The following is an 11179-nucleotide window of genomic DNA, read 5'->3' on the forward strand; positions in this document are numbered from 1 at the left end:
ATCGCCAGTCCATCACAGGGCCAACATATACACCTATAGCCATTCACACCCACGGCCAATTTTGGAGTTACCAATTAACCTAAGCTGCATGTCTTTGGACTGTGGGAGGAAGGTGGAGTACCTGGAGAGAACCCAAGCAGACACAGGGAGAACATGCAAATTCCACACAGAAAAGCCCCGGACCCAAACCGGGGCTCGAACCCTGTGAAGCGACAGTGCTAACCACAGTGCTAACCACTGCCCCACTTTTCAACAGAGCACAGAAAATTGGGAGTCTATAAGACTACCCTGCACATTGAAAATTCATCTATCACAGATAGCTGGAGCCAATCACAGATGACATATACAGTACCTGGTACAGACAGGTCCCAAGTCTATTACAGGACAAAACAACCATTCACACTCACATTAACACCTGCGGGCAATTTAGAATCACCAGTTGACCTGCAAGTCTGTGGACTGTAGGAGTAAATCCTCACAGAAAATCCCAGACTGAACCAGGGTTCAAACCCAGGACCTTCCTGCTGTGAAGTGACAGAACCACTGAACCACCATGCATTAATTGGTTTATTCTGATTAGTGGTCATCATCATCATCATCATTGTTCACCCTTTGGTCTGGTTTTCCTCTGGTTTTGTTTTACTTTCACAGTTCTACACTACAAACACCATCAACTTTAATGACACTGAGATTCATACGTTGGCTTTGTTCTCAGTTCTTTAAATGACTGATTCAGGTTGTTAGTGACTGAGCTCGTCATTGAAAACATTAACACTTTATCCAGAGGCCTGAGGCCTGTACTATGAAGCAAGTTCAACATACCCAAGATATCTTATTGTTATCTGGCTTCAGTAAACCTAACAACCACAGTCTGGTTAAGCGGTCTTACAACGCTGGTTATCAACTCATTAAGTCAACCCATGATTTCCTGAAATTTCTTGTGAAAGAGGCGGAGCTATTAGTTGAAAGCAGCGTTGTCAGAACCACGAGTAAGGCACCTAATATTATGTGATAACTAACACTGATAGCTGTATGTCGTTTCGGTTCTAGCAACATCCAGAAAAGACATTTAACAGGGTGAAATGTGAACGATATAATCACATGACTAGAATACAAACACTAGAAATAATTTCCAATTATCAAAGTTTATTGGAAATAAATGTATAAATGATTTTTTTGATCAGAGAGTGGACTAACTGAGGACGGAGTCAGGAGTTGGAGAGAAAACATGTTTACTCATTACAGATTGGACAAGTTCCTCACTGATTAAGTGTGTGTGTGTGTGTGTGTGTGTGAGAGAGAGAGAGAGAGAGAGAGAGAGAGAGAGAGAGAGAGAGTGGTGTAAAGCCACAGAGAAGATGGAGCTGCTCTACCTGAAGGCCAACAGGCAGAAATGTTGAAAAAGAAAAGCAGGACTCTACTGAACCCTGTTGGACTCTGGACTGTTACAGATTTTTGTGTATGTGACTGCTTTCTGTCTGTGTCTTGTTTTGTTTACAGATTCAAACAGCTCTTTGAGGGATAAATAAATGATTTTGAATTGAAGTGACTCTGCCTTCAAAATAAAAGCACAGCCGCCCTTCATATTTCCGGTCTGCTGACGTCAGACAGTGATTCTGCTTTTAAACATTAAACAAACGAGTTTTTACTCTTTATATATCTGTTTTATATCTCTGCATGTGGAGTCTGTGAATTTCTCTTTGTAATGACCGCTGTGATGAATGTCTCTGTCAGTAGTGGGTTTTATTTATTTCTTCATTTCAAATTATTTTGGGGGCTTTTTAGCCTTTAATGATAGAACAATGAGAGAGAGTAGGGGAGTGACATGCAGCAAAGGCCCGACCGGACAGGTAGACGAACCGGGGTTCAGCTGTGGCCCGAAGGGTTTTATTTTGAAAAGCGCGTGTTTCACTGTGACCACGTCGCTAGGCAACCTGAAAGAATCGGTCAGCTGGTGATTTATTGACAGAGGAAAATAAAGAAGTCATGAGGTATTGAGTTGTTTCTTATTGACAGAGACTTTACATGATTTTTATCATCAGGTTAAATTTATATTACATCTTGTTTATTACTTATTTAAAACATTAAACCTTTGCTAAAGTCTCAGGGAACAGCAACAATACCTGCTCCTACAAGTTTCAATTCTACCGTTTTAACAGACACCTGGTAATTAACATCATTGGTTATTTATTATTAATAATTGAAACTGAAATTAAAGACAGGATTTAAAAGTAGCTCAGACGCTTCCTCCAGAGACAGAAGCTGAGGGACACTTAGTGCCTCGCTAAGCCAAGCTAAGCTAAGCTAAACTAAGCTAATCAGAGTTAGTTCAGCTGTTAACTGGATCTGTATCTTTAACATTTACCTGATGTTTTCACTCAGCTCATGGATTAAACCAGATTCAACTAAAAATCAACTCATTATGTAATCTCTACATCTGACCCCCTGCTGGGTCCAGGCCCTGGACTTATACAATCTCTATCAACACATTCTACATCTGAGATCAAGATAAAAGTATCTGAGGAACACAACCTGATCAGTTTCTGGTTGAAACTTGTTTTCTCTGCTGAGTAACATTTGTTGTTTGATATGACAGCAGGACATTACCATTCAGATTGGATTTCTCAATCTGAGTCTGGAGAAGGGAAAATGTTCAGAGTTACAAAACGTTCAACAGAGGGATGGGTTAGATGGGTTGTATTGTTTAGACACTGGAATTAAGTGTTTTATACATTGATGACATTATTTTATTTCTCCAGCTTACAGGAGGGAAGCTCTGAGAATCCAGAGCAGGATCCGGAGGAGGATCCACTGCAGCAGACAGCAGCCAGGATGATTCAGAGGGCCTGGAGAAGATATGTGGTGGGTGTTCTGCTGCTGAATTCTTGTTCATGATAGATTTAAAGTACACAAAGTAAGACTGTCCTCCCCTATGCTGCAGTACAGAGAGGTCTTCAGGTATTTCAAACAGTTGATCAGCCAGTTTAACCAAGGGGATCCACAGAAGATCCTGAAACCTGTCAATCCTCGAGAGGTAATGCTGCTCTTTATACAACACAAACATGAAATACAGTAGATGGACTGAAGTGGGTCTTTCCTGTGGCAGGCGGAGCTGCTGGATGCTGCTGCTGGGGTCTTCATGAGGTTTAGACTCGGAGGGGTAAGTTTGTGAAATCACTGAGCAGCTGTGACACCGTGATGACGAAGACGAACCTGCTGATATCTCGTCCTCAGGTCACCTTCCCTCCCAACATTTACTACAAGATCTTCACCCACCGGCCCATCACTGATGTGTGTGCCAGCAGCCCCAGGGACTACACGCAGCTGGGCCTGAAGCAGCCTGTGGCCCGGCAGACCAACACCCGCTGGCCTGTGGTGCAGGAGGACCGGTCAGGGTGGTACCGGAGAATGGAGCACAACAGCTGGAGACTGTTCTGCAGCAAGGTGGAGAACATGTTCCTGTAGCTGTAAATATGTCAGGGTCAGTGTCGTCCTCTCTGAGATGAGTCTGTGTTTCTGATTCTTTCTCTTTGTGACAGGTGGTTCCCATCACTGAGCCCAGAGAGATTGGAGTAAACAAAAAGATGGACTTTCATTACTCCAAGCTGCAAAGGCAGCAGGATGTGGACAGGTGGAGGAAGAGGAGGAAGATTGAGTGGCTGAACCAGATGTGAGTTCTTCAGCTAATGTTAGCTAACATTAGCCTGCCAGTTCAGAGGGTGTTGAACAGAACTTTTTACTGCTCAGGAGCTCAGTAATCTCACGACTGCATTCTTCTCCATTCAGGGTGAAGTAGGGAGATGATGTGTTTATGGAACAGTAAAGTGGAAAGTTTCCACTCACAGAGAAAAAACACAGATTATACCCTTCAGTTTGGATCAGCACCTTTTGTTTTTATTGAAAATATGAGTTTTACAGAGGGAAGACAAGTGTTGTCAGAGTCAGCAGAAAGAATGTTAAATAAAATGAAATTGTGTCCTTTTTTTAAAAAGGGGGGGCTCAGTATTGTTTTCTCCTGCACCGTGGGCTGTTGAAGGGGCCATGAGATGGGAGATCCACCTGTTCGGGTCCCAGAGGAGAGGCTGGGACAGTTGCTGCAGTGCTCTCCTTCTCTTATTTATGTTTTGTCTTCAGTAATATTTTGCAGTTTAAATAGAATATAATCAAACAAAAAAGATCCACAGAGATCCTCTCAAGTGAGACCTTACACCTGGACACTGAGACAGAGGGATGCTGATTGTGATCTCTGATTATATTCGGTTGTCTGAAAGTGATGGTGAACAGAGCAGAGGTTTGTTTGACCAGGTTTACATTTGACATTTCTGTCCTGGAAACTGAAGGTCTTGAAAAGTTCTCTCGAATCTGGATTTGGGATCATGCTGTGGTCTGTTGTAGAGTTTCAGGTGGTGTGATGTGTCCTGGACCCATCTCTCTCTGTAGGTATAACCATGTTCGTCTGCAGACTCACTCAGTGCATCGACACATGGCTACCCTGGTGGGGACCTCAGCCCAGGAAGTGATGGACACTGCAGAAGAGAAGGGGGGTGATGAGATGGAGGAGTGCGAGCTGGATGAGCTCCTGGCCTGGACCACCACCCTCAGCTTTGAGGAGTAAGACCCTCTGGTTTATAAACTGGGTCAAAGTATCCTCCATATTACTTTGTGAGGTGTTTTCACGCTGTGCTGTGTTACCTGTGCAGGTACATGCAGGAGTGGAGACATCTGGCCTGCAGTCTCTCCTCTGAGCCCAGCACAGGTCAGAGTTTGTCTCATGTTGGTCCATCAGTATCTCACCTACTGTGAGAAAAAACTTTATTTCCATCTCATTTTATTCTTTTTCCCCATCTTTCCCTTCATCCTCATTCTCCTCCTCCACAGACCTTCATCCAGGTCCACCTGGGTCAGAGGAGTTTCCCGGTGTGGCAGATGAAGATAGAGGAGAATAAAATCATTATGTTAAAACCAAACCAGCAGCCATGTTCACTTCAGAGCAGACACATTATTATCTGCAGTTTCAGGGATTTGTATCATCTGTACCATCAACTCATTGCCTCTGCTTTATACTCACAGAATAAAGACACTTCATTGTGACTTTGTTAATGTTAATTATTCTGTATTTTGAGTGAGATGAGCTTCAGTGACCTGAAACCATCAGATCTCTTACTGAACCAGATCAAACTGACTCTAACAAGAGGCTTCAGCTCTGGAGTCATTTGAATGTTTTTCATTGCTGTTAGTTAAATATATAAATTACACTGAGGACATTAACAAGTTAAATTACTCCTTGTGTCCTTAAATGTTTTTACATGTGTCTCTGCTCAGTTTAAAGTCACTTTATTTAGATATTACACTGCCGTATACACTCACTGGCCACTTTATCTGGTACACCTTGCTAGTACCAGGTTGGACCCTTTTGTCTTCAAACCTGCCTTAATTCTTCATGGCATAGATTCAGCAAGGTGCTGGAAACTTTCCTTTGAGATCTTGGTCCATATTGACATGATAGCATCACACACATGTTGCAGATTTGGGTTGCACATCCATGATCAGAATCTCCCATTCCAGCACATCCCAAAGGTTCTCTGTTGGACTGAGATCTGGTGACTGTTATTTGAGTGAACTCAGTGTCAAAGAAAAATTAGTAGATCAGCACTTTCTGGAATACTCAGAGCAACCTGTCTGGCACAAAAAACCATTAGACATCCAAAGGTCACCTTTCTTCCTCATTCTGATACTCAGTTTGAACTTCAGCACATCGTCTTGACCATGTCTACACTTCTAAATGCACTGAATTGCTGCCATGTGATTGGCTGATTAGATATTTATGTTAACAAGCAGGTGAACAGGCCTACCTAATGAAGTGACCAGTGAGTGTTGATGTTAATAAATCTTATTAAATGAGCGATGTCTGAGACAAACTGAAGGAAACAAAGTCAATAACATAGCAGAGTGACAGCCTGTAGTCCTGAAAGAAGAGTGAAATAATGAATAATTATTTTCAGCTGATGAAGTAAATCATCTTTGGAGTCAGACCTTTGACTTTTTACCCATTTTATTGTAGATTTAAAAACTGAAATCTCTCCTTTACTAAAGTGTTCTGAGTCTTTGCTGTGGCTTGGCTGCTTCTTGTTTGCTTTAATTATCCCTGAGGTGTAGAAGTTGACTAAGTCCACCTGAGATGTCCACCAAAGACACACAACTGAGTATATAAGGACCCCACAGTTCACACTGCAACTCAGCATGAAAAGCATTAAATCCAGAGAACTCTCTGTGGAGAGGCTCAGATCAGGGTGAAGGTTTAAGTCCAGGACTCTGGTCTGCCTGCTGGTGCAGTTTGAATGTTTTGCATAGCTGTTATCCAAATGTCTCAGTCAAATGTGAGGTGATGAGTGATTTTTGCATGAGATGATGACAGAGGGAGATACACTAACATATAAAGGAGCCAAACCAGAGGGACAAAAACAGATCTCAGGCTCTGAGTCCAGATTAGCTTCACTCCTCTTCTCTTCTGAACCAGATCAGCAGAGATGGCAGACCTGAAGACTGCTGAGGCCAAGGACTGGATCAAATCTCTTATTGAGGAGTCTCAGAAAGCCAAAGAGTTCTCCTACTGTCCCTACAGCCAGCTCAGAGTGGGATCAGCCCTATTAACAGAAGATGAGAAGATCTTCACAGGTAAAACTTCATCTTCACTCACCCTGCATTGATCATACTGTGACTTCATCTGATTAAAAGTAAAATTAGTGTTTCTGTTTCCAGGTTGTAACATAGAGAATGCCTGTTTCTACCTGGGCCTGTGTGCAGAGAGGACTGCCATCAACAAAGCTGTGTCTGATGGATACACCAAGTTTAAGGCCATAGCTGTGTCCAGGTACATCAGTCTTCAAAGTAAAATATAACTGTAGTTGCAAGCCTTAACAAATAGGATGTGTCTCTGCAGCGACCTGGAGGAGCAGGTCATCCCTCCCTGTGGCGCCTGTCGACAGGTCATCAGAGAGGTAATACAGCTCTCTGTATAACACTGATATAAGTTGAGATCCCACACTGCCCTCGTCTTATTTAATCCTCTTTGCTCTCCTCAGTTTGGGGACATACCCGTCTTCATGACCAGGATGGATGGATCCTACACCAGGATGACTGTGGAGGAGCTGCTGCCTCTGTCCTGGAATGCAGAGTACCTGAAGAAGAATGAATGAATGACTGGAGACAGGATAAAATATAAAGATCAGGATCTGAAACATTTCACTGGAGGCTTCAGTTTCATGTTTCTGTGTCATCACTTCAAATAAAAGCTTGTCTTCAGCAGCTGTTTGTAGATGTGGTCTCTATTTTTAATTTAAATAATTTAAAAACAACTGGTAAAGTGGGACATTGACTTTAAAATTAAAACTCATCACACGTTAGTAAATTTATTTATTCAGATATGTGTTTAGTCCAGGCTGCATCCACATATTCACTCTCATGACAACATAGAGTTGACTTCTGAAGGTTTAAAAGACATGAATCCTCCTGCTGCAGTAAACTGACAATGAACCTTTCTACAAATGTTACTGCTCTGTAACTTGTTTTTGTTTTAGTGTTTTTATCACTACAGGCCACATATTCCCTCTTTTTATGACAAAAACAAATAATACCAAAAAAACCCAAAACAATAACTAGAAAATGCATTTCCTAAATAAAATCAGCAATGTAAATGTTAGGAGATGATCACTGAGTCTAATATGATGTTGATTATCTAGAGAGACAATTTTCTAAATGTCATTGAACATAACATTATTCACCTCTGTTGTATTGGTGACATTTCACAGACAGATTAAATCTGAATCTAACTATCTAAATGGAACACTGTGGTAGTTTAATAGAAGATGAGGAAAATGAGGGGGCACCCGGATTTGAACCGGGGACCTCTTGATCTGCAGTCAAATGCTCTACCACTGAGCTATACCCCCTTCTTTTTAAGAAAGAAAACATCTTTACTTTAACGGTAATTATGGCCGGAGTGATTTATAGTATTCGTATAGTATGGTAAAACGGTGATGTATGTTTCTCTGTGGTTAAAAACTACGCCCATGGACGTCAGTATAAATTAACCATTGTCTATTAATCTTCTGGTAAACTGGTCCCGTCGGCTCATGCCGGATGTGACGCAGTGAAAATGTGACTTCCCGGACATTGAAGCGGACTGAACAGAAAGTGGAAGACAGTGAATCGCAATGGTGCGGTGCTACTTATATCCAATATAATATATTTTTATTATCTCGTGGTCCTGCTGCTATTTTCTGTAGATATACGGGTCGTTATTTCAGCTCTCTGGGTTTTTTTCCTGGGTCTGTACCCGCTAATTGAGGCCGGTTGACCGGGATGTGATTAGTCACTGCAGCTAATGCTAGTTAGCTCTGCTGTGAACGAGAGTTAGTTATAGACTGTGACTCACTTATACAGGTTGAGTGTGAATGTAAAGTAAATGTTAATGTCTGTCTGTCTTGTGTTAATGTCTGTCTTTCTTGTGTACCATACAGAACACCCGAGGACTCCGCTCTCAGCTGAAAGACAGTATACCTGTGGCAGGCCTCTGTCCTCAGGGACAGTATGGGGTCCAGGACTCTCTGCGGAGCGGGTGAGACTTTAATCTGCAGATACATTCATTAATGTGGGGGTACATTAATTCATCTGGTGACACTTGATGCTGTAGAGCCGCTGCTGTTGTACACTGAGTGACAAAGGAGGATGATGGGAGATGAAGTCTTGACAGAATGAATGTTGCGTCCACTCAGTACTCACTGAATTGAACAAATATTTTGTATCGCCAGTGTTGGTCAGGCTCTGTTGTAGAGAGTACTATTATAAATGCAAACAAGTTTATCATCCCATAATAGACTCTGAATCATAAATGTTAATGGTACCTGTTTGTTGTTTTTGTGTTGCTGAGCAGCTTCACTAGTGCCAAGAATGAGCTCCTGCCCAGCCACCCCTTGGAGCTGTCAGAGAAAAACGTAAGTAACTGTCTTTACAAACTGTACTCTACAGGATGCAGGTTTTCATGCCTCACATCTATACCTGTGATGACTGGAAGCTGTTGAGGATTCATTTTAAACTCCACCGATAAATAAATAAATACATTTTTATTAAGAAATCATCCAAAAAATATTCATTTTTAAAACAATAAACCAGATTTACCTTCACATTCACTCATAATGTTACTCTCAGATATACAACAGTTGGATTAGAGAGGAACAAATGGTAAATGGACTGTACTTATATAGCACTTTTCTAGTCTTTTCGACCACTCAAAGCACTTCACACTACAGATCACATTCACCCCATTCACACACACATTCATACAGCACATGTTCTATACAATGTGCTTTTTAGAGACAGATACACACATTTGCATACCGATGCACACACATCGGAGGCAATTTGGGGTTCAGTATCTTGCCCAAGGATACTTCAGCATGCAGACTGGAGGAGCCGGGAATCGAACCACCGAAGTAAAGTTGAACTAACAGAAAGTAAAACATATCAAATGTTAATAAAATATGTCGGTAAAAATACTCCAACTGACTGAGTTTTGTTGAGAAACATGCTCAGGGATGAGATGTGAGCACAGCCCAGTGTCTGTGAGTCCAGCAGCTGAAAACAGTTGTTCTGAAGGGACCAAGGTTGTGGGGATGTAGAGGTATTGATGCTCTAACTTCATCAGCCTGGGGAACGTCACTCTGCTCTAAAAACATATCAATTAAAGTCTGCATGATCGATAAAATTCTTTGTGATCAGTAATCAGTAATTGATTAATTATGCCCATCCCTACTGGAGATGATGACTGGATGAATGAATGACTGAATGTGTCCTGTTGTTGCTGTTGTGTGTCTGGTGTGTAGTTCCAGTTGAACCAGGACAAGATGAACTTCTCAACTCTCAGAAACATCCAGGGTCTTCATGCTCCTCTCAAACTGCAGATGGAGTACAGAGCAGCCAGACAGGTAACTGCCCCCCCCTTCTTCCCCAGATTTTTTCACCTGAGGTCAGTCCTCAGTCCTGATGTGTGTCCACCCTCCCTCCAGATCCAGCGCCTGCCGTTCTTACCAAGTTCAAACCTGGCTCTGGATACACTGCGAGGCAGCGACGAGTCCATTGGCTTCGAGGACATCCTGAACGGTGAGAGTCCATCTGTCTTCTCTGACTGACTTCATCTGTCTGAGTGTGAATCTGACCCCCCTACCCTGTGTTTGTGTCGGTCCCCTTTCAGATCCAGCCCAGAGTGAGATGATGGGAGAGCCTCACATGATGGTGGAATACAAACTAGGACTGTTGTGAAGGAAAACGGATCCACACACGTTTAGTTCTTTATTTTGGTTTGTAGTTGGTCTTCTGGATGGGTGTGAGGGAGGGGAGACCATGTGAATTAATCCAATGCAAGCTGTTGTTTCTAATAAACTTCATAACCTTCATGAAGTGGCTTCAAGTGTTGTGGTTGAACTTGCTCAACAGCTAATGTACTGTGCTGTGTACTGCCTACGGTAATAAAGACAGACGCTTGAGATTTTCCAGGTGAGAACATATTATGGTCACTGTCTATCTGTATCACTTTAACTCAGAATAAATCACCATCACGCTAAAGAGCAGAAATGCTCATTCAGTAAGTAAAAAGCATTTATGTACTTATTTACAGTAAATCCTCAGCCTGAATTTGATGATCAGTGTTACTTCTCATATTAGGTACCTTACTCATGCTTCTGACAACTGCTTTTAACTAATAACTCTGCCTCTTTCACATGAACGCACTCAGGAAATCATGGGTTTACTTAAGGAGTTGATAATCAGCGTGGTAAGACCGCTTAGCCAGACTGTGGTTGTTAGGATTAGTGAAGCCAGATAATGAAAAGATATCCTGAGTATGTTGAATTTGCTTTGTAGTACAGGCCTCAGTTGTTAAATATCATCAGGTTACTTTTCTCAACTGAAGATTTACGTGTAAACTGCTGACTTCACCAAAAACATCCTTCATAGAAGATATGAGATTTATACAACTTAGAAAATTATGTTGTTTTCATTGTGTTTCACCTTTCAGACTAAAAAAGATTTATTATATAATAGTTTTATAAAATAGTTTCATGAGAGTAAAATTATTATCAGATACAAAACTCTGTGGATAAATGAGTCTGTTTTATGTTGTGAG

At 41.8% G+C, this 11179-nt stretch overlaps 3 protein-coding genes and 1 non-coding gene across 4 annotated transcripts; 3 read left to right on the top strand and 1 right to left on the bottom strand.

The window, feature by feature from the left end:
* Positions 1-1911: 1911 nt before the first annotated feature.
* On the top strand, positions 1912-5091 carry LOC108898220 (protein MFI). The gene is made up of 9 exons (XM_018698130.1): positions 1912-1991; positions 2760-2862; positions 2942-3034; positions 3107-3160; positions 3235-3444; positions 3540-3670; positions 4441-4611; positions 4701-4756; positions 4879-5091. Exons 1-9 carry the CDS (start codon positions 1987-1989, stop codon positions 4944-4946), a joined length of 891 nt encoding a protein of 296 aa, XP_018553646.1. The 5' UTR covers positions 1912-1986; the 3' UTR covers positions 4947-5091.
* Positions 5092-6035: 944 nt separating this feature from the next.
* LOC108898223 (cytidine deaminase) lies at positions 6036-7308 on the top strand. The gene is made up of 4 exons (XM_018698132.2): positions 6036-6675; positions 6760-6871; positions 6941-6998; positions 7083-7308. The coding sequence occupies exons 1-4, from the start codon at positions 6528-6530 to the stop codon at positions 7194-7196; spliced, it is 432 nt and encodes a 143-aa protein (XP_018553648.1). The 5' UTR covers positions 6036-6527; the 3' UTR covers positions 7197-7308.
* Positions 7309-7877: 569 nt separating this feature from the next.
* trnac-gca (transfer RNA cysteine (anticodon GCA)) lies at positions 7878-7949 on the bottom strand. The gene has a single exon. It is a non-coding gene; the product is annotated as a tRNA-Cys (tRNA).
* Positions 7950-8062: 113 nt separating this feature from the next.
* Positions 8063-10451, top strand: pomp (proteasome maturation protein). The gene is made up of 6 exons (XM_018698185.2): positions 8063-8216; positions 8520-8617; positions 8933-8993; positions 9882-9983; positions 10065-10158; positions 10250-10451. The coding sequence occupies exons 1-6, from the start codon at positions 8214-8216 to the stop codon at positions 10315-10317; spliced, it is 426 nt and encodes a 141-aa protein (XP_018553701.1). The 5' UTR covers positions 8063-8213; the 3' UTR covers positions 10318-10451.
* Positions 10452-11179: the final 728 nt, after the last annotated feature.

This window comes from Lates calcarifer, linkage group LG24 (assembly GCF_001640805.2).
Source record: "Lates calcarifer isolate ASB-BC8 linkage group LG24, TLL_Latcal_v3, whole genome shotgun sequence".
Classification (NCBI taxonomy): Eukaryota; Metazoa; Chordata; class Actinopteri; family Centropomidae; genus Lates; species Lates calcarifer.

Coding starts and splice junctions, on each gene's coding strand:
- pomp (XM_018698185.2), top strand. Junction 9,984..10,064: donor AGTACAGAGCAGCCAGACAG/GTAACTGCCCCC, acceptor CCCTCCCTCCAG/ATCCAGCGCCTGCCGTTCTT. Junction 10,159..10,249: donor CTTCGAGGACATCCTGAACG/GTGAGAGTCCAT, acceptor GTCCCCTTTCAG/ATCCAGCCCAGAGTGAGATG.
- LOC108898220 (XM_018698130.1), top strand. Junction 2,863..2,941: donor GGGCCTGGAGAAGATATGTG/GTGGGTGTTCTG, acceptor CCTATGCTGCAG/TACAGAGAGGTCTTCAGGTA. Junction 4,757..4,878: donor CTCCTCTGAGCCCAGCACAG/GTCAGAGTTTGT, acceptor CCTCCTCCACAG/ACCTTCATCCAGGTCCACCT.
- LOC108898223 (XM_018698132.2), top strand. CDS start 6,528: ATGGCAGACCTGAAGACTGCTGAGGCCAAGGACTGGATCAAATCTCTT. Junction 6,676..6,759: donor AGATGAGAAGATCTTCACAG/GTAAAACTTCAT, acceptor TTCTGTTTCCAG/GTTGTAACATAGAGAATGCC. Junction 6,999..7,082: donor GTCGACAGGTCATCAGAGAG/GTAATACAGCTC, acceptor TGCTCTCCTCAG/TTTGGGGACATACCCGTCTT.